This window comes from Bombina bombina, chromosome 1 (genome assembly GCF_027579735.1).
Source record: "Bombina bombina isolate aBomBom1 chromosome 1, aBomBom1.pri, whole genome shotgun sequence".
Lineage (NCBI taxonomy): Eukaryota > Metazoa > Chordata > Amphibia > Anura > Bombinatoridae > Bombina > Bombina bombina.
In genome coordinates this window covers 855,195,854-855,219,269 of record NC_069499.1, presented here as the reverse complement: position 1 = coordinate 855,219,269, position 23,416 = coordinate 855,195,854, and the positions used below count along the sequence as shown (strand labels likewise).

General features: G+C 40.3%; 1 protein-coding gene across 10 annotated transcripts in view; it reads left to right on the top strand.

Moving 5' to 3' along the window:
• Positions 1–23,416, top strand: part of CHD9 (chromodomain helicase DNA binding protein 9) — a 648,673-nt gene that overhangs the window by 384,808 nt on the left and 240,449 nt on the right. For all 10 annotated transcript variants that reach the window (XM_053699504.1, XM_053699510.1, XM_053699505.1 and 7 more), the window contains 3 exons: positions 6,457–6,700; positions 13,759–13,935; positions 14,450–14,593. In XM_053699504.1, coding sequence (XP_053555479.1) covers positions 6,457–6,700; positions 13,759–13,935; positions 14,450–14,593 — 565 coding nt within the window. The remainder of the gene's footprint in view (positions 1–6,456; positions 6,701–13,758; positions 13,936–14,449; positions 14,594–23,416) is intronic.

Here is a 23,416-nt window from a genome sequence, read left to right as displayed (position 1 = left end):
AGGCGTGCTTTATATGTCATGTTTTGCCCTCAGTATGGCCTTAATCATAGGCATAGCAATACCCAACTATGTCCTAGATTACGAGTGGAGCGCAATATTGAAATTTCACAAGCGTGATATTTGCGCTCCACCCAATATTACCAGCGAACGTAATTGTGCACTGGTTTTACAAGTCAGGTGCAGGGGGCAAAATGAGCAGCGTTGGGCAGCAAAATAAAAATATATCTGTATATATGCATATATATTTATGTGTTTATATGTGTGTATACACATATTAACACAAATATATATGTATATAAGCATATACCTATGTATTTACAGTAAAAATACAGTCCCCCATTCACCTCTATGTAAAGGCACTTTCAGAGACTTTTTTTTTTTCTTTTCTTCAAACACCCCCACCCCCTCTTTACCTATTATAACTGTTTTGTGCAGTTTAAAAAAAAAAAAAAAAAAGATGCTCTTATTTTTATTTAATTTTAAATAACTGTCTTCTTTATATGGGGGGCAATGGGGCAGACCTCTGTTATTTGTGCTATGCGCAAAGTGAAAACGCGAGCTTGCAGGAGCATGAAGCAGCTACTTGCAATGGCTGATTATTTAACGTGCACCCAAAAAACGCCAGTGGCGGCACTCAGTCTTCTTCATCCAGACGGAGGTCCAATTTTTTATGTACTCTGGTGCCTGGATTTATTGAGATCTGATATAAATAAATAACTTGGAGATAAGGCAGTGGAGTATAGTGAACGTGTTTTGTGTTGTATTTATAAAATATAAAAATGAATTGTATAAATTATAAATCAGGAATCTAAGTTCCTCTAGGGGGCGCTAATATAGGAAGATGCATTAAATGATATATACAAAAAATTGACCTACAGTGATCCATTGGTATATACCAATATCACTCTCTTTATTCAAAGAATATATATCTTAAAACTATAAAATGGAATGTCCCAAAAAACGTTAACTCTGATGGAAAGTTCCAATGTCCTCATATAATTTATTCCACACTTGCAAGTGTGTCGGACTGTTGGTTGTTCTTTAAATCCGAAATAATTCCTTTTCTTTATTCTTTTTCCAGAATATGCACCAAATAGATGCTGCTCCTCTCTCACTTTACAAAAAGATGTGATGGATCCTAGTCATATAAAACAGAGGGCGCTTCATGTGCCTATCAGTGGTGTCATTAAAATCCATTATAGAAAATTCACAGGGTACTCACAATGTGTAGCAGCACTCTGTTGTACTGTTGGGCACGTTCTGGAGACTCACAGTGCTCCATCTCACTGGGTCCCGTCTCATTGCTTTCTCCAAAAGTGGATGGGATTCAAAAAAGGCACCAAGGTTTTGATATGATAAAAACTATCGCCTAGATTTAGAGTTTGGCGTTAGCCGTCAAAACCAGCTTTAGGGGCTCCTAACGCTGGTTTTGGGCTACCGCTGGTATTTAGAGTCAGTCAGGAAAGGGTATAACGCTCACTTTGCAGCCGCGACTTTTCCATACCGCAGATCCCCCTACGCCATTTGCGTATCCTATCTTTTCAATGGGATCTTTCTAACGCTGGTATTTAGAGTCTTGGCTGAAGTGAGCGTTAGAAATCTAACGACAAAACTCCAGCCGCAGAGAAAAGCCAGGAGTTAAGAGCTTTCTGGGCTAACGCCGGTTCATAAAGCTCCTAACTACTGTGCTCTAAAGTACACTAACACCCATAAACTACCTATGTACCCCTAAACCGAGCCCCCCCCCCCACATCGCCGCCACTCTATTAAAATTTTTTAACCCCTAATCTGCCGACCGCTCTCCGCCTCCATCTACGTTATCCCTATGTACCCCTAATCTGCTGCCCCTAACACCGCCAACCCCTATATTATATTTATTAACCCCTAATCTGCCGCCCCCAACGTCGCCTCCACATACCTACAATTATTAACCCCTAATCTGCCGACCGGACCTCACCGCTACTCTAATAAATTTATTAACCCCTAAAGCTAAGTCTAACCCTAACACCCCCCTAAGTTAAATATAATTTAAATCTAACGAAATAAATTAACTCTTATTAAATAAAGTATTCCTATTTAAAGCTAAATACTTACCTGTAAAATAAACCCTAATATAGCTACAATATAAATTATAATTATATTGTAGCTATTTTAGGATTAATATTTATTTTACAGGCAACTTTGTATTTATTTTAACCAGGTACAATAGCTATTAAATAGTTAATAACTATTTAATAGTTACCTATTTAAAATAATTACAAAATTACCTGTAAAAATAAATCCTAACCTAAGTTACAATTAAACCTAACACTACACTATCAATAAATTAATTAAATAAAATACCTACAACTATATACAATTAAACCTAACACTACACTATCAATAAATTAATTAAAGGGACACTAAACCCCCCAAAAAAGTTATCAGTAATCTCAAAATGAATAAATTTTATAGCAGTTTGTAATTTACATTCCGTTTCAATTTTCTACCATTTAGTAGTAATCATATTCTTAAAATTAGCCGATTTCCAAACCCACCGCCGGGTATGCTTTGCCCTAGGCGAATCCACACTGATAACCCAGGTTATGAAAATGGCGGAAGATTGCTGCAATGTGCATGCGCTACCTTCCACCGCCGGATATGCGTTGCCCTAGGTGAATACACAGATAACCCAGGTTCTGAAAAAGGGCGAAAGATTGCCGCAATGCGCATGCGCTAGCCTTCTAAACCGTCATCCTTTACGTCACTTGCGAGATTCCATTGACATTATGTGGGTAATCTCGGCATCAAGGGCTGGATATGCGTTTGCGCGAGGTTCACGATCGGAGTACGCACGCGCAGTGGGAAAAATGTATTACATAATCATATGCATAAAATCGGCATCTGATTGGAGATTGCTTTTCCGCTATTACAGCCCATATTTGAGGGTTGGATTGAGTGAGGTAATCATTGAAAATAAAAATGATATTTTAAAATGTATTGCTGCTTTGTTGGAGTGTAAAAGTATTTGATTAATGATATGATATTGATTGCTATGTGAAATTTGTATTCCGGTTCTACAAAAAAAAAGTTTTGGAATCCTTTAAATACAATACCTACAAATAAATAAAATTAAATAAACTAACTAAAGTACAAAAAATAAAAAAAAGAACTAAGTTACAAAAAATAAAAAAATATTTACAAACATTAGAAAAATATTACAACAATTTTAAGCTAATTACACCTACTCTAAGCCCCCTAATAAAATAACAAAGCCCCCCAAAATAAAAAAATGCCCTACCCTATTCTAAAATAAAAATCTCTTTTACTTTACCAGCCCTTAAAAGGGCCTTTTGCGGGGCAAGCCCCAAAGAATTCAGCTCTTTTGCCTGGAAAAAAAAAATGCAATCCCCCCCAACATTACAACCCACCACCCACATACCCCTAATCTAACCTAAACCCCCCTTAAATAAACCTAACACTAAGCCCCTGAAGATCTTCCTACCTTATCTTCACCACGCCGGGTATCACCGATCGGTCCAGGCTCTGATGTCTTAATCCAAGCCCAAGCGGGGGCTGAAGACGTCCATCCTCCGGCTGAAGTCTTGATCCAAGCCCAAGCGGGGGCTGAAGACGTCCATCCTCCGGCTGAAGTCTTGATCCAAGCGGCGGCTGAAGAAGTCCATCATCGGGCTGAAGTCTTCATCCTATCCGGGCAGAAGAGGAGATCCGGACCGGTAGACATCTTCATCCAAGCAGCATCTTCTATCTTCTTCCATCCGTCGACGAGTGGCTCCATCTTCAAGACCTACAGGCGCAAATCCATCCTCTTCTTCCGACGTCCTAACACAGAATGAAGGTTCCTTTAAGGGACGTCATCCAAGATGGCGTCCCTCGATTTCCGATTGGCTGATAGGATTCTATCAGCCAATCGGAATTAAGGTAGGAAAATTCTGATTGGCTGATGGAATCAGCCAATCAGATTCAAGTTCAATCCGATTGGCTGATCCAATCAGCCAATCAGATTGAGCTTGCATTCTATTGGCTGTTTTCCGATCAGCCAATAGAATGCGAGCTCAATCTGATTGGCTGATCCAATCAGCCAATCGGATTGAACTTGAATCTGATTGGCTGATTCAATCAGCCAATCAGATTTTTTTCTACCTTAATTCCGATTGGCTGATAGAATCCTATCAGCCAATCAGAATTCGAGGGACGCCATCTTGGATGACGTCCCTTAAAGGAACCTTCATTCTGTGTTAGGACGTCGGAAGAAGAGGATGGATCCGCGCCGGAGGTCTTGAAGATGGAGCCGCTCGTCGTCGGATGGAAGAAGATAGAAGATGCCGCTTGGATGAAGATGTTTGCCGGTCCGGATCTCCTCTTCTGCCCGGATAGGATTAAGACTTCTACCCGATGAAGGACTTCTTCAGCCGCCGCTTGGATCAAGACTTCAGCCGGAGGATGGACGTCTTCAGCCCCCGCTTGGGTCAAGACTTCAGCCGGAGGATGGACGTCTTCAGCCCCCGCTTGGGCTTGGATGAAGACTTCGGAGGCTCTTCTGGACCGATCGGTGATACCCGGCGTGGTGAAGATAAGGTAGGAAGATCTTCAGGGGCTTAGTGTTAGGTTTATTTAAGGGGGGTTTGGGTTAGATTAGGGGTATGTGGGTGGTGGGTTGTAATGTTGGGGGGGGGGTTATTGTATGTTTTTTTTTCCAGGCAAAAGAGCTGAATTATTTTGCCCCGCAAAAGGCCCTTTTAAGGGCTGGTAAGGTAAAAAAGCTTTTCTATTTTTATTTTAGAATAGGGTAGGACATTTTTTTATTTTGGGGGGCTTTGTTATTTTATTAGGGGGCTTAGAGTAGGTGTAATTAGCTTAAAATTGTAATATTTTTCTAATGTTTGTAAATATTTTTTTATTTTTTTGTAACTTAGTTCTTTTTTTATTTTTTGTACTTTAGTTAGTTTATTTAATTGTATTTATTTGTAGGTATTGTATTTAATTAATTTATTGATAGTGTAGTGTTAGGTTTAATTGTAGATAATTGTAGGTATTTTATTTAATTAATTTATTGATAGTGTAGTGTTAGGTTTAATTGTAACTTAGGTTAGGGTTTATTTTACAGGTAATTTTGTAATTATTTTAACTAGGTAACTATTAAATAGTTATTAACTATTTAATAGCTATTGTACCTGGTTAAAATAAATACAAAGTTGCCTGTAAAATAAATATTAATCCTAAAATAGCTACAATATAATTATAATTTATATTGTAGCTATATTAGGATTTATTTTACAGGTAAGTATTTAGCTTTGAATAGGAATAATTTATTTAATAAGAGTTAATTTATTTCGTTAGATTTAAATTATATTTAACTTAGGGGGGTGTTAGGGTTAGCTTTAGGGGTTAATACATTTATTAGAGTAGCGGCGAGGTCCGGTCGGCAGATTAGGGGTTAATAATTGTAGGTAGGTGGAGGCGACGTTGGGGGCGGCAGATTAGGGGTTAATAAATATAATATAGGGGTCGGCGGTGTTAGGGGCAGCAGATTAGGGGTTCATAGGGATAACGTAGGTTGCGGCGGTGTACGGAGCGGCAGATTAGGGGATAAAAAAATATGCAGGGGTCAGCGAAAGCGGGGGCGCAGATTAGGGGTTAATAAGTGTAAGGTTAGGGGTGTTTAGACTCGGGGTACATGTTAGGGTGTTAGGTGCAGACTTAGGAAGTGTTTCCCCATAGGAAACAATGGGGCTGCGTTAGGAGCTGAACGCTGCTTTTTTGCAGGTGTTAGGTTTTTTTTCAGCTCAAACTGCCCCATTGTTTCCTATGGGGGAATCGTGCACAAGCACGTTTTTGAAGCTGGCCGCGTCCGTAAGCACCGCTGGTATTGAGAGTTGCAGTGGCGGTAAATTATGCTCTACGCTCCCTTTTTGGAGCCTAACGCAGCCCTTCTGTGAATTCTAAATACCAGCGGTATTTAAAAGGTGCGGGGGAAAAAAAGCCAGCGTTAGCTATGCGGGTCGTTACCGACAAAACTCTAAATCTAGCCGTTAATGTTTAATTAAACAACCTTTTTTTTATTTTTATTAAACATATGGTTTTTATCATATCAAAACCATAGGTGCCTTATTTGAGTCCCATCCTTTTTTGGAGAGCTGGAGCACTGTGAGTCTCCAGAACGTGACCAACAGTACAACAGAGTGCTGCTACACCACTGATATGCACATGAAGCGCCCTCTGTTTTATATGCCTAGGATCCATCATAAAAATGAATGGGACTGCCTTTCAGTACGTTTTGGTATCAAATGACAGCTTTATGCAGAGTAGAAACTGCCAGTATGTTTCTGTATTACATAATGTTAATTTTGTTGTTCAGATGGTTGGCGTACATAGAAACAGATTATACATTTCAGTCATTTTACTTTGTTTCCTTTGCTTCATAAAGATGTTGTTAATGCTCTGTGTTTTCTTTAGGCGGAACTGCATTTTAGCAGATGAGATGGGCCTGGGAAAAACCATTCAGAGCATCACATTCCTTCACGAGATCTTCCTTACTGGGATCCAGGGCCCGTTCCTAATTATTGCCCCCCTGTCCACCATAACCAACTGGGAGAGAGAGTTCCGCACGTGGACAGACCTTAATGTAGTAGTTTATCATGGCAGCATGGTTAGTCGTCAGATGATCCAACAGTATGAAATGTATTTTCGGGACTCCCAGGTTAGTGTTTTACTTTCTTTAATGGAAAATATCATGTTAATTAGCCATCAGTGTAAAATGATTTATATGCTTCTATTTTGTGTATGAAGCAGGACATTGCCCTTAAAGTGAATGTAAGTTTTGATGCTAAAGTGCCCGGTTTTTAAAAATTCGATTAAAAACAGGGGCACTTTAATTCATCAAAATGTACATTTCACTTGTGTTGTGAAAAAATACTTACCTTTTAAACTTGACAGTTGCTCCAGCTTCCTCCGGTCGTCACAAGCCATTTCTGATGTCAGAAATGATGGATAGGTCATCCTCCAATCACGGCTCCTTTCCTGGGGGAATCAGTGTCTGATTCAATGCTGTGATTGGAGGAGGCAGGATTCCTCATTTTAGACCCAGGAAGAGGCTTTGCGACGGGTGGAGAAAGCTGGAGCTGCTGTCAAGATTAAAAGGTATTTTCTTCTGTTATGTGTGATCAGTCCACGGGTCATCATTACTTCTGGGATATTATCTGCTCCCCTACAGGAAGTGCAAGAGGATTCACCCAGCAGAGTTGCTATATAGCTCCTCCCCTCTACGTCACCTCCAGTCATTCTCTTGCACCCAAAGACTAGATAGGAGGTGTGAGAGGAATATGGTGATTATACTTAGCTTTTAGAACTTCAATCAAAAGTTTGTTATTTTACAATAGCACCGGAGCGTGTTATTACTTCTCTGGCAGAGTTTGAAGAAGAATCTACCAGAGTTTTTCTTATGATTTTAACCGGAGTAGTTAAGATCATATTGCTGTTTCTCGGCCATCTGAGGGAGGTAAAAACTTCAGATCAGGGGACAGCGGGCAGTTGAATCTGCATTGAGGTATGTAGCAGTTTTTATTTTCTGAATGGAATTGATGAAAAAATCCTGCCATACCGTTATAATGAACATGTATGTATACTCTACACTTTAGTATTCTGGGGATGGTATTTCACCGGAATTACTCTGTAAAAGTACATTAACCCTTTTAATAGGTATTTTTCATGTTAAACGTTTTTTGCTGGAATGTAGAATCGTTTGCATTAATGAGGTACTGAGTGAATAAATATTTGGGCATTATTTTTCCACTTGGCAGTTTGCTTGTTTTTAATTATGACAGTTTCGTTTCTCTCTCACTGACAAACCTTTGCTAAAAAGTTGTGTTGTTTTTAAAGAGTGATGCTATAACTGTTTTTCAGTTCATTATTTCAACTGTCATTTAATCGTTTAGTGCTTCTTGAGGCACAGTACGTTTTTGTTAAATAAGATTGTAACCGAGTTGCATGTTTATTGCTGGTGTGTTAAACATGTCTGATTCAGAGGAAGATACCTGTGTCATTTGTTCCAATGCCAAGGTGGAGCCCAATAGAAATTTATGTACTAACTGTATTGATGCTACTTTAAATAAAAGCCAATCTGTACAAATTGAACAAATTTCACCAAACAGCGAGGGGAGAGTTATGCCGACTAACTCGCCTCACGTGTCAGTACCTGCATCTCCCGCCCGGGAGGTGCGTGATATTATGGCGCCTAGTACATCTGGGCAGCCATTACAGATAACATTACAAGATATGGCTACTGTTATGACTGAAGTTTTGGCTAAATTACCAGAACTAAGAGGCAAGCGTGATCACTCTGGGGTGAGAACAGAGTGCGCTGATAATTCTAGGGCCATGTCTGATACTGCGTCACAGCTTGCAGAGCATGAGGACGGAGAGCTTCATTCTGTGGGTGACGGTTCTGATCCAAGCAGATTGGATTCAGATATTTCAAATTTTAAATTTAAATTGGAAAACCTCCGTGTATTACTAGGGGAGGTCTTAGCGGCTCTTAACGATTGTAACACTGTTGCAATACCAGAGAAAATGTGTAGGTTGGATAAATACTTTGCGGTACCGGCGAGTACTGACGTTTTTCCTATACCTAAGAGATTAACTGAAATTGTTACTAAGGAGTGGGATAGACCCGGTGTGCCGTTCTCACCCCCTCCAATATTTAGAAAGATGTTTCCAATAGACGCCACCACACGGGACTTATGGCAAACGGTCCCTAAGGTGGAGGGAGCAGTTTCTACTTTAGCTAAGCGCACCACTATCCCGGTGGAGGATAGCTGTGCTTTTTCAGATCCTATGGATAAAAAATTAGAGGGTTACCTTAAGAAAATGTTTGTTCAACAAGGTTTTATATTGCAACCCCTTGCATGCATCGCGCCGATTACGGCTGCGGCAGCATTTTGGATTGAGTCTCTGGAAGAGAACCTTAGTTCAGCTACGCTGGACGACATTACGGACAGGCTTAGAGTCCTTAAACTAGCTAATTCATTCATTTCGGAGGCCGTAGTACATTTAACCAAACTTACGGCTAAGAATTCAGGATTCGCCATTCAGGCACGTAGGGCGCTGTGGCTAAAATCCTGGTCGGCTGATGTAACTTCTAAGTCCAAATTACTTAATATACCTTTCAAGGGGCAAACTTTATTTGGGCCCGGTTTGAAAGAAATTATTGCTGACATTACAGGAGGTAAGGGCCACGCTCTACCTCAAGACAAAGCCAAAGCTAAGGCTAGACAGTCTAATTTTCGTCCATTTCGGAATTTCAAAACAGGATCAGCATCAACTTCCACTGCACCAAAACAGGAAGGAGCTGTTGCTCGTTACAGACAAGGCTGGAAACCTAACCAGTCCTGGAATAAGAGCAAGCAGGCCAGGAAACCTGCTGCTGCCCCTAAGACAGCATGAACCGAGGGCCCCCGATCCGGGACCGGATCTAGTGGGGGGCAGACTCTCTCTCTTCGCCCAGGCTTGGGCAAGAGATGTCCAGGATCCCTGGGCGCTAGAGATCATATCTCAGGGATACCTTCTAGACTTCAAATTCTCTCCCCCAAGAGGGAGTTTTCATCTGTCAAGGTTGTCAACAAACCAAATAAAGAAAGACGCGTTTCTACGCTGTGTACAAGATCTATTATTAATGGGAGTGATCCATCCGGTTCCGCGGTCGGAACAAGGACAAGGGTTTTACTCAAACCTGTTTGTGGTTCCCAAAAAAGAGGGAACTTTCAGGCCAATCTTGGATTTAAAGATCCTAAACAAATTCCTAAGAGTTCCATCGTTCAAAATGGAAACTATTCGGACAATCTTACCCATGATCCAAGAGGGTCAGTACATGACCACAGTGGATTTAAAGGATGCTTACCTTCACATACCGATTCACAAAGATCATTACCGGTATCTAAGGTTTGCCTTCTTAAACAGGCATTACCAGTTTGTAGCCCTTCCATTCGGATTGGCTACGGCTCCAAGAATCTTCACAAAGGTTCTGGGTGCCCTTCTGGCGGTACTAAGACCGCGAGGAATTTCGGTAGCTCCGTACCTAGACGACATTCTGATACAAGCTTCAAGCTTTCAAACTGCCAAGTCTCATACAGAGTTAGTTCTGGCATTTCTAAGGTCGCATGGATGGAAAGTGAACGAAAAGAAGAGTTCTCTCTTTCCTCTCACAAGAGTTCCATTCTTGGGGACTCTTATAGATTCTGTAGAAATGAAGATTTATCTGACAGAAGACAGATTAACAAAGCTTCTAAATGCATGCCGTGTCCTTCATTCCATTCAACTCCCGTCAGTAGCTCAATGCATGGAGGTGATCGGCTTAATGGTAGCAGCAATGGACATAGTACCCTTTGCACGCCTACATCTCAGACCGCTGCAATTGTGCATGCTGAGTCAGTGGAATGGGGATTACTCAGATTTGTCCCCCACTCTGAATCTGGATCAAGAGACCAGAAACTCTCTTCTATGGTGGCTTGCTCGGCCACATCTGTCCAGGGGGATGCCATTCAGCAGGCCGGACTGGACAATTGTAACAACAGACGCCAGCCTACTAGGTTGGGGCGCTGTCTGGAATTCTCTGAAGGCTCAGGGACAATGGAGTCAGGAGGAAAGTCTCCTGCCAATAAACATTCTGGAATTGAGAGCAGTTCTCAATGCCCTTCTAGCTTGGCCCCAGTTAAAAACTCGGGGGTTCATCAGGTTTCAGTCGGACAACATCACGACTGTAGCTTACATCAACCATCAGGGAGGGACAAGAAGCTCCCTAGCAATGATGGAAGTATCAAAGATATTTCGCTGGGCAGAGTCTCACTCTTGCCACCTGTCAGCAATCCACATCCCGGGAGTGGAGAACTGGGAGGCGGATTTCTTGAGTCGCCAGACTTTTCATCCGGGGGAGTGGGAACTTCATCCGGAGGTCTTTGCCCAAATACTTCGACGTTGGGGCAAACCAGATATAGATCTCATGGCGTCTCGCCAGAACGCCAAACTTCCTCGCTACGGATCCAGATCCAGGGATCCGGGAGCGGTTCTGATAGATGCTTTGACAGCACCTTGGAACTTCAGGACGGCTTATGTGTTTCCACCATTCCCGCTGCTTCCTCGATTGATTGCCAAAATCAAACAGGAGAGAGCATCAGTGATTCTAATAGCACCTGCATGGCCACGCAGGACTTGGTATGCAGATCTAGTGGACATGTCATCCTGTCCGCCTTGGTCTCTACCTCTAAGACAGGACCTTCTGATACAGGGTCCATTCAAACATCAAAATCTAACTTCTCTGAAGCTGACTGCTTGGAAATTGAACGCTTGATTTTATCAAAACGTGGTTTTTCTGAGTCGGTTGTTGATACCCTGATACAGGCTAGGAAGCCTGTTACCAGAAAGATTTACCATAAAATATGGCGTAAATACCTATACTGGTGTGAATCCAAAGATTACTCCTGGAGTAAGGTTAGGATTCCTAGGATATTGTCCTTTCTACAAGAAGGTTTAGAAAAGGGTTTATCGGCTAGCTCATTAAAGGGACAGATCTCAGCTCTGTCCATCTTGTTACACAAGCGTCTGTCAGAAAATCCAGACGTCCAGGCATTTTGTCAGGCTTTAGCTAGGATCAAGCCTGTGTTTAAAACTGTTGCTCCGCCATGGAGTTTAAACTTAGTTCTTAACGTTTTACAGGGTGTTCCGTTCGAACCCCTTCATTCCATTGATATAAAATTGTTATCTTGGAAAGTTCTATTTTTAATGGCTATTTCCTCGGCTCGAAGAGTCTCTGAATTATCAGCCTTACATTGTGATTCTCCTTATCTGATCTTTCACTCAGACAAGGTAGTTCTGCGTACTAAACCTGGGTTCTTACCTAAGGTAGTCACTAACAGGAATATCAATCAAGAAATTGTTGTTCCATCCTTGTGTCCAAATCCTTCTTCAAAGAAGGAACGTCTTCTACACAATCTGGATGTAGTTCGTGCCCTCAAGTTCTACTTGCAGGCAACTAAGGATTTTCGACAAACGTCTTCCCTGTTTGTTGTGTACTCTGGTCAGAGGAGAGGTCATAAGGCTTCGGCTACCTCTCTATCCTTCTGGCTTCGTAGCATAATTCTTTTAGCCTATGAGACTGCTGGACAGCAGCCTCCTGAAAGAATTACAGCTCATTCTACTAGAGCTGTGGCTTCCACTTGGGCCTTTAAGAATGAGGCCTCTGTTGAACAGATTTGCAAGGCTGCAACTTGGTCTTCGCTTCATACTTTTTCCAAATTTTACAAATTTGACACTTTTGCTTCTTCGGAGGCTATTTTTGGGAGAAAGGTTCTTCAGGCAGTGGTTCCTTCTGTATAATGAGCCTGCCTATCCCTCCCGTCATCCGTGTACTTTTGCTTTGGTATTGGTATCCCAGAAGTAATGATGACCCGTGGACTGATCACACATAACAGAAGAAAACATAATTTATGCTTACCTGATAAATTCCTTTCTTCTGTTGTGTGATCAGTCCACGGCCCGCCCTGTTTTTTAAGGCAGGTAAATATTTTTTAAATTATAATCCAGTCACCACTACACCCTTGGCTTCTCCTTTCTCGTTGGTCTTTGGTCGAATGACTGGAGGTGACGTAGAGGGGAGGAGCTATATAGCAACTCTGCTGGGTGAATCCTCTTGCACTTCCTGTAGGGGAGCAGATAATATCCCAGAAGTAATGATGACCCGTGGACTGATCACACAACAGAAGAAAGGAATTTATCAGGTAAGCATAAATTATGTTTTTTCACAACACGAGTGAAATGTACATTTTGATGAATGCAAAGTGCCCCTGTTTTTAATCAAATTTTTAAAAACCAGGCACTTTAGCATCAAAATTTACATTCACTTTAAATGATTTGATTTTTCATAAATTGCCATTTAATAAGAAGCACTTCTGCATGTTGTATTGGTGTTCATTGACTGTCACTTAACTTTTCAAAGCCACTCAGGTTGCATAGTAAGGCATAGCTACATACAAGCTAAGTTAAATTGGTACACAGTGTCAGAATTTTATAAAACATTTTTCATTAATGGAAAAACACTTATTTTTCACAACTAACTTGTTAAAACTCTACAAAATGCACCAATCCTCTATCTCCAAAACTCATTGTCACTATTCATACATAGGGAATTGGACAAAAGACATTACTCAATCTCATTACTAAGCAGATACATACAAGTTTAAAGCTATATTTCTATTCATATAAATTTAATCAGCAATGACTTGCTATAAAAAGAAAATTGAACTCCAGGTACGCTAAGTAGATATATTGTATGTTACACATTTAGTGAGCAAGTGTATTACATACAGAAGAGGTGTATTTAATGAGGTTAGGTCTTGCATAAAATCTGTAGATCACTATCTGTGAAGATTCTGACTTGCAAGGCACTCTGTATGGCATACTAGAGGGTATTTGCTCATGCTTTGTAGGATTGTGTGGTAGAAATGTGGAGGGCATGAGCAGTGATGCAGACTCGGGTACAGTGAATAGGTCTTGGTACAAGAACCATTTTTCAGAGACATGTAGGTGAGACACATGAAGCCAAATCTAGTAAGTGAGTCACGTTTTATAACACATACAATGGAGAGCCTAAAAAATAGATGATCTGTGTAAGACATGGGCACAGGGAAAAAAGTTGATTATGACATTGTACCCTCTTTTTTTTGAGCATTTTGTTATTGGTTTTGTAAGGCTGTCCTATCAAATCTCCAGGGCAGAGTTATTCGTGGTGCCTACAAGTTCCATTCCATTATTACCACTTTTGAGATGATCCTCGGAGGCTGCCCAGAGCTCAATGCTATTGAGTGGCGCTGTGTAATCATTGATGAAGCACACAGATTAAAGAACAAGAACTGCAAACTTCTAGAAGGGCTCAAACTCATGAATCTGGTAGGTGCATTTATGTATATTGTAATAAGTGGCTTTTAAAGTGATGGTAAACTTTACATATTTTAAAATCATGTCTGGGATCTAAGCAATATTTTAGAGGGGCTTTAATTGATCACTTCTAATGATGATGCCTTGTAGCTTACGTTTTAGTCTAGCCGTGTCATTCTAATACTCTGCGCTCTAGTCGCCCTCTTCGAAACTCATATCTTTTGTGAGCTAATGGTTTGAACTCTTCTGAGTCCTCCAACTGGTGCAATAGCTACAAAAAACACTGCCATACGGGCCAGAGCGCCAATTGAGAATAGTTCAAACCGATACCTCAAAAACAAATATGAGTTTTGAAGTGGGTGGCTGGATCGTGGGGTATTAGAATGGCATGGCTAGATTAAAAAGTAATTTACAGCACATCTTCAGTGATCAGTTAAGATCTCCAAACTCCTCTAAAATATCGCTTCGATTCTGGACCTGAAGAAATGTGGTCTTCTTGCTGATGTGATCTTGCCTTATCCCCCAGGAGCACAAGGTGCTGCTAACAGGGACTCCACTGCAGAACACTGTTGAAGAACTCTTTAGTCTCCTTCATTTCCTAGAGCCATTGAGGTTCCCCTCAGAGTCTACGTTTATGCAGGAGTTTGGAGATCTTAAGACCGAAGAGCAGGTAAATGAGAATTATTGGGCAATCTTGTGTTTAAATACGTACAGTGGTGCTTACCATTGGTCAGCAACGTTTTTTTTCTGTATTGTCCCATTCGTTTTTTTTCTCTCAAACATTACATAAAAGAACATATTCTTACATTTCGCACATTTAGGGCCAGATTACGAGTGGAGTGCAATATTGATATTGATATTAAGTGTGATATGTGAGCTCCACTCATTCATACCATTGCACGTAAATATGCAATAGTATTAGAAGTACAGCGCAATGCAAATGCGATCTCACGTTCGCATTGCCCCAAGCCAAGCACTCACGAGAGCGCCCTTCCATAGGCTCCAATGGTGTCCTCGTTTTTATGCCGGCAGCCACAGCAAACCACCTAGCACAGCACAGGAGGCAAATTGTGCAGCGTTGGGCAGCAATAAATATATATGTATATGATTATATACATATATGTTTATGTGTTTATATGTGTTTATACACCAATTAACACATAAATATATATGTATATGAACATATACATATATATTTATATAGAAAACACAGTCCCCCATTGACTTCCATGTAAAGACACTTTAAGTGCCATTTTTTTTCTAACACCCCCAAATCCCCTCACTTTAACCTCTTATAACTGCTTCCTGCAGGGTTTTTTTTTTTTTTTTTTTTTTTTTTTTTTAAAAAGATGCTCATATTTATATTTTATTTTGTTTTCTTTGTTTTGGTGGCATTAACAAGACACTTAATGGCAGGTTATTTAATATGTGCCCGAAAGTGGGCAATTTTTCCCCTTTACAAGCACTCGTTAAAGGACCAGTCAACACATTAGATTTGCATAATCAACAAATGCAAGATAACAAGACAATGCAAAAGCACTTAGTCTGAATTTCAAATGAGTAGTAGATTTTTTTATAACAAATTTTAAAGTTATGTATATTTCCACTCCCCTTGTACCATGTGATAGCAATTAGCCAATCACAAATGCATATACGTATAGTCTGTGAATTCTTGCACATGCTCAGTAGGATCTGGTGACTCAAAAATTGTAAATATAAAAGACTGTGCACATTTTTTTTTAATGGAAGTAAATTGGAAAGTTGTTTAAAATTACATGCTGTATCTGAATCATGAAAATTTAATTTAACCTGAGTGTCCCTTTAAGATAGCGGTCCACTCGTAATCTGGCCCTTAATAAATTGTTTCTCATTCAAAACAAACAGCAAATCAAAGCACCAAAAAAGTTCCTCTCTTCTCTACTATTGTTTTCTAAATGAGTTATGAAGACATTTCCCTTTAATATTCTCTTCTAAAATAAATGTTTTCTTAAATGGATATAATATTTGTTGTTTATTTATAGGCTGATATTAAATATAATATTTCTGTTTCCCAGTTATCTAAATTTTTTTTAAATCCTTTTTTTTAGAATCCAATTTTGTATAAAATTGTTTTATTAAATTATTGTTACTATATTTAATGCAGTAAAGAGAACAGCTATATTTCCAAAACTTAAAGTAAACGTCAACCCTAGCGTTTTTAAAATGTTTGTATTTACTATTGAAACAAATAAAGGGGACTTTCATTCATGAAGTATAAAATACTTGATGCAGAAAGTTCCTTTATTTGTTTCAATTGTTCGCTGTTCTGAGCTGCTAAGGAAGCCCACAGCAGATCGCTGTTTTCCATGAGAGATGACGTTTTCACCTCTTAGCCAATAGCCGTGTGTTATTTACTGCACGGCTATTGACTAAGAGGGGAAAACGTCACCTCTTAGCATAAAAATGTTTTTGCCGTGGGCTTCATTAGCAGCTAAGAACGGCGATCAGTTGAAACATATAAAGGGGCTTTCTACATGAAGTATCTTATATTTCATAAATGAAAGTCCCATTTATTTGTTCAATAGTCAATCCTAGCGTTTCACAAACACTAGGATTGGCTTTCACTTTTAAGAAATTAAGCACAGTAAAACTAGTTTCCCCTTAAAGGGACAGTATACACAAATTTTCATATTACTGCATGTAATAGACACTACTATAAAGAATAATATGCACAGATACTGATATAAAAATCCAGTATAAAACCGTTTAAAAATTTACTTAGAAGCTTCCAATTTAGCTCTGTTTAAAAGGTTACTGGAACACCCACTGCAAGTGGGAAATATAAGACACTCTTGTACAAACAGGAGCAAGCTGGAGTGGGTATACGTCGGTATTCTCCTAAAACTTTGGGACTTGGTTAGGAGTCTGAAAATCAGAGCAATGTTATTTAAAAATAAGCAAAACTATAATTTAAAAAAACAAAACTGTATGGTCTATATAAATGGATCATCTACAAAACATTTATGCAAAGAAAAATCTAGTGTATAGTGTCCCTTTAATGAGCTTCCAGTGACTTGCATTACTAGCTTTAGGGTATAGTGAAGTGCTCCTTTATCTTTATTTTTCTATATGAAAGTTTTGCAAGCTTTGCTTTTTTGAAACAACCTATTTATGTTAAAATAGTTTTTATTAAAGTAACATTTTCAAACAAAATACATGTCTTATGTAGTTGATTACAAAAACTTCTCCTCAGGCACTGATGTACAATAACTAATATATTCCATTGTCAATTTCTCATTCTTGTCATTGATCCCTTTCATATACAATCAGTTCTCAATGCCAGTACATCATACCTGGTGCATTTCTTATCAAAGACTACCAATACATAACTCATTTTCTTATTAAAGAAAGAAAGAAAGAAGAAGAGAAGAAAAAAAAAAAAAAAGGAAAGATAAACACTAAAGATAACAAAGCCAATCCTAGTTAAACAAACAAACAAGACATTTGGTCAATTAAGGTCTATCAATCGTACGTTACTGCACTTTCTTGGTAACAAATCCTCCTATTTTTCGCTTTCCTCCGTGACTATGGGGGACCTACGGTGACTAATCTACTCCCCTGTCCCTGTGTCCTCCTCACCCTCGCTGGCATTCTGCCTACCTCTGTTCCCATTTCTCTTTGAAATCTTACTCTTTGTCTGCATTTATGGTGCTGGGTGCGGCTCTTTAGGTTGAATGCAATATCCAGTAAAACCAGATCTTGTGAAATGTGTCAACCGTGCCCAACATCATCGCTGCCGCTTCGTGCAAGGAGTGTGTTATTTTAAATCTTTCTAGTATTTCATTCCACGTCGGTACTCCCTCCTTCCAGTATTTGGCAATACTCACCCTCGTTATCGTGCAGAGTATTCTAATAAGAGTATTAATATGTTTATTGAAATTTGGCAAAGGGGCATTCAGCAATCCCTGAGATACAGATAACACTACTCGCTCTTCTAAGAGGAAGCTAAGATGGGTCGAGAGCTTATTCCAGATGTGGGCTACTCTAGGGCATTCCCACCACATATGCATATAGGTACCGACTGAGTTACATCCCCTATAGCAGTTTCTGCTTCTACCTTCTGTGTAGTGTGATGTTTTAATCGGCGTCAAATACCACCGAAAGATGGTCTTGAGGCTATTCTCTCGTAAATCCGCGCTGATTAATCCTTTACATGAGGAATGAAATAGGTCTTGCCATTCTGGCATCTCTAGTGTTGATTCTGTGTCTGCTTCCCATCTAACCATTATAGGTGTTTTAGCGCTTTCCCCTGAAGTTTGCAGTGCCAGATATAGTTGTGAGATGGATTGTCTAGGTCTTACTAGTGTACTACACAGTCTCTCCAGTATGGTGCTGGGTTGTCTGCGTATGTTTGGTATGAATTTGTTTAGGGCAGATAGTATTTGTAAGTATAGGTACCATTTGAGGGAAAGAGGTGCTAATTTATCTTGTATCTGGTTGAAAGTTAGTGGTTTATTATTCGCTAGGATGTCTCCCACCCTGTAAAGACCTTTGTTCTCCCATTTATCTAACTGTTTTCGGTATTCCCTCGGGATAAGATATTTAATTGGCATTTTGGAGGAGAATTCGGGCATATTCCCCTTCCCATGCGCCAATGCCCTCCAGTGGTCAAGTGATAATGTCGTGACAGGGGAGTATTTTTTAACCTGTTGTTGAGGTAATGATCTATCCCAGATCAGTTCCCCAGATGACTCGAGGTTTCCTATCTCCGTCTCTATCTCCTTCCACACCAAATTTCCCATTGAAGAACCCAGCAGGGCATCCTGTGCTAATCTAGCTGCCTCGTAGTAATTTAGTAGGTTGGGGACCCCAACGCCTCCCAGTTGCCTATGCTTAGTTAATATTATGTGAGGAATTCTTGCTTGTTTCTTGCCATTAATAAAGAGGTTGATGTCTGATTGTAGGATTTTGAGGTCAGTTTTTTGGATTGGGACGGGCAGAGTCCTAAACAGATATAGAATCCTTGGTAGTAAATTCATCTTTATGGCAGATATTCTACCGTACCAGGAGAAGTTTAGCAATTTCTATTTAGCAATATCTGTCCGTAGCTCTTTAAACAGGGGAAGATAATTTATCTTATATAAATCCGAGTATTGGGTCGGTATCTTAGTACCTAAGTATTTAATGTGTGACTTAACCCAAGAAAATGAAAAGTTTAACTCAATTAGTTTTTTTGTGTGAGCCGGTAGAGCTATGGCTAATGCCTCACTTTTGTCCATATTGATCTTATAGCCTGAAACCTGAGAAAACCGCTGCAGGATGTCATATAAACCTGTGAGGGAAGTCAGGGGCTTGGTCAGTGTCAACAGGACATCGTCCGCGAATAGAGAAATCTTATAGTCTGTGTGTTTGATTTTGAGTCCAGTTACCTCGTGTGAATGTCTGATATTGGCCGCCAATGGTTCCATACATAAGGCGAACAGCAGCGGAGAAAGGGGGCAGCCCTGTCTCGTCCCGTTTTTAATGTTTATGATTTTGGAGTGATGTCCCATTGCCCTAACTGTAGCAGTAGGCTTGGAGTTTATACTACGCAAGGCTTCCACAAATGGGCCTTTAAATCCCATTCTACCTAGGACCGTGAACATGTATGTCCAATCAATTCTATCAAACGCCTTCTCTGCATCCAGTGAGAGGACCAGAGAAGGCGTTTTCGTCCGGTCAAGTTGGGCTATTGTTGCTATAATTCGTCTAACGTTGTCAGGTGCCTCTCTACCCGTCACGAATCCCACCTGGTCTGGGTGTACTATTTTCGGTAGGATGTGTTTTAGTCTATTTGCTAAAATTTTGGCAAAGATCTTTAGATCCTGGTTTATAAGAGAGATGGGTCTGTAGTTGGGACACTTTTGTGAGTCTTTACCTGGCTTGGGTATCACGACTATCCTGGCTCCTAGCAAATCATAAGGGATCTCATACCCCTGCATAATATAATTCGAGAATTTGACTAAGTGTGGTGTCATAGAGGCTTTAAATAATTTATAGTATTCACCGGGCAGTCCGTCAGGACCCGGGGCCTTACCTGGTTTCAAATCTTTAATAGCCCCTAGCACCTCGTTTGCAGTTATCGCCTGATTTAAACTGTCTCTGTCTTCTTCTGATATAACGGGCAAATGGGCATCATCTAGTAATTTTGTCAGTATAGTTTCATTGGTGGGGGAGTGGGTGACGTGAGTCCCCTCGTATAGAGTGCTATAATATTGGGCAAAGCAGTCCACAATTTCCTGTGGGTGGGAGGTTGTGGTGCCGTCTTGTTTTTGGATTTGTGTTATGGAGGCTATCCTTGTCCGTTCACGGATTCTGTTTGCTAAGTATCTATCCGGTTTGTTTGCATATATGTAATAGTTAGTCTTGAGCCGGAAAGCTGCTTTGACTGCTTGATCATTTAGAATAGTTGCTAGTTCTGTTCGTTTACCCTGAAGCTGTGTCAGCGCAGCTTTAGATTGTGTAATTTTGTGTTGTCTCTCTAATATGCCTATCTCTTTCTGCAGAGCTGTTCTCTGTATGTTTTGCTTTTTGAGGAGAATAGATTTTTCTTTTATCAGTAAGCCTCTTAAGTAAGTCTTGTGTGCTGCCCATGTCATGATAGGGTTGTCCGTTGTCTCCGTGTTAATGCCCCAGTATTCTAGCATGTTGCGTTCTATTGTTGTGCGGACCGTAGGGTCTTTTAGGCATATGGGGTCGTATGTCCATGATCTGGTCCTACCCGGAACCTGTATGTCACCCATTGTGAGCTGCACTATGGAGTGGTCTGACCACACACAGGAATGAATGGTTGAGTTTATTAGGATGGGTCGTAGAAACTGACTGACAAATATATAGTCCAGTTTTCTGTATGTCTTGTGAGCAGTTGAGAAAAAGGTGGTGTCGTTTGTGTGTCCGTATAATGTTGTCCAGGAATCTATCAGTGAGCTTGTGGTTAGATAATCCTGTATTACTCTGATCATCTTACATTGTTTGTGTTGTTTGTTGGTGAGTGGGGGTATGTGTTTTTTGGAGTGCAGTGTGAGGTCCACGTTAAAATCTCCAGCAAAGATTGTCCTAGTCTGAGACCACCCTGTCAAGAGATGTGTGATTTGTCTGAAGAAGGCGTCTTGTTTATCATTTGGTGCATATACATTGCAAAACAATATATCAGAATTCTGGATCTGGCCTTTCACAATGAGGAATCTGCCCTCCCTGTCCTCAACCGTCTCCTGATGTATAAAGGGTAGGGAGGAGTGTATCAATATGGACACCCCGCGTTTTTTAGAGTCAGAAGTAGAGTGGTAGTGGTGGCGGAAATCTTTGGTCCAGTATTTGGGTATTTGGGATTTTAAAAAATGTGTTTCCTGGAGAAAGATCACATTTGCTTTCAGAGACTTATATTGCGTGAGTGCTATTCTACGTTTAATGTCCGAGTTCAGTCCCCTGACATTGTGTGAAATTAGGTTAATAGACCAAGAGTCCATCTACCTCGGTAAGTGGGCGTTTGCTATGATTTGTAAAGTTCCCTGTGAGTGATGTGTAGGTGAAATGTGGGATATTATGACCGTCTAATCCATGTAGTATAAAATAAAGCACATGAGATAACATATTATCCCTCACCTTGGGTCTTCTTCCCCATGCCCTGAAAACCTTAGAGGAGGTCAAGCAAATGCAGTAAAATTGTGACCAAATGAACATAACAATTCTGTAGTATGAGTATTCCCATACTGGATCAATAACAGCAACTAAAAAAGAAAAATAAGAACAATAAGAATAACAAAACATAATAACAGTAATGTGTAGGATATGCACTACATCTATAAACATACTAGAATTGCACATTGGGGTAAGTGTGCACTACTAAACTGTGTACATCATAAAAGATAACTATTGCTTTAATAAGAGTATATAGTTTATTTTCAGCTGACTTTAATCTAACCATTAGCTGTGGAAACCAATTTAACCATCCCTGGATGGTCCTTTATCGGCCCCTATGGTGGGGGTTTTTAGGAATTAACCTCTTGGCTTCTGCCTGTCTATTTGTCTCTGAATAGATAGAGTTCCAAAGGCAGGACAAAATGAACTTGCATTCAATAACATACTCATCTGCTAAATGTCTGGATCAATGTTTCCCCATGGGGAGTTCTTCTAGTCCTAGGCAATCTTTTTAAGCCCATTCTCACAAGGAAAGAACTTTTGTCCGCTATGTTGAGTCAGATTCTCTCAAGTTTTCTGCTTCTTTTTCACCACCTTGGTCCATCTGTCCCTGGCGGGAAGTGGTTGATGAGAGGTTTGATGATTTGTTTCCTGTTCTTGGGATGGAGATGGCAGGTCAGGGCATTCAAGTTTCAGTGATTTGCATATAGCTGGTATCTCTGCGGGGTCTTTAAGTGATATCATTTTCCCTTCATGAAGGATATTAAGTGAGAATGGGAATCCCCATCTGTAGGGTATTTGAGTCTTGCGTAGGAGTTGTGTAAGGGGCCGCATAGAGCTGCGTCTTTGGAGGGTCCTCAGGCACAAGTCTTGAAAAAATTGGATGACTGATCCTTTAAATTTGAAGGTGGGCTTTCGTCTTGCTGCTGATAAAACTTCTTCTTTCTCTCGAAAGTGCAGCATCTTAATTATAATGTCCCGTGGTGGGTCTCCTTTTTTGGGTTTTGCTCTTAAGGCTCTGTGCGCTCTCTCCATTTCGAATTTCCCTTCTTCTTTACTATCCGTGATGGCTTGAAACAGCTGCAAGAGATATTCAGGTAGCTCTGGTGTTGTTATTGTTTCAGGAATCCCTTTTAATCTCAGATTACACCTACGGCTCCTGTTCTCTAAGTCCTCCATTTTGTCTTGTATTTCTGCTATCTCTTGCTGCTGTGAGGTCATATGTTGGGAAAGGACATTTATATCTTCAGATGTGGCTTCTTCTCTTTCTTCCAGAGAGTCAATTCTGGTACCTAGGTCTAGCATATCTTGTTTGATCTTTGTTAGACTATTGGTGACCGTGGCCTGCAATGTATCCATCTTCTCCCACATTTTGTCAAAAATATTATTGATGTCTTGTTTAGACATAAGATTTTTAAGGTCAGCCTTAGTTGCTGGGGTTTGATCCATGTTAGTATTTAGAGGTTCAGCGTCAGAGTCTATTTCTTCCTCTAACAGTTGTGTATCTATATTTTGGCCCTTGTCTCCCTTAGAGGACTTAAAAAAAGGGTGCTGTGTAGATAATTTTGTTCCCCCACCTGTTTTATTTTGTTTCCTGGCAGACATGTCTGTGTCAGGGTCTGCGAGATTTAACTGGCACGCAACAGAACAAAACAGTCTGTCTTTTTCCAGCTTTGATATCTAAGCTGGGGCAGTAGTAGCTGGTAGCTGGGGTCAGCTAAAAGTTTATACAATTCTCAAGCCTGGCGTTGCTTATTGTGAGTAATGTCCCAGCTAAAGCCTTGGGTCTCTGGTGTTCAGTAACTCTTCAAGGTTGGGATCCTTCATTTATCGTTAT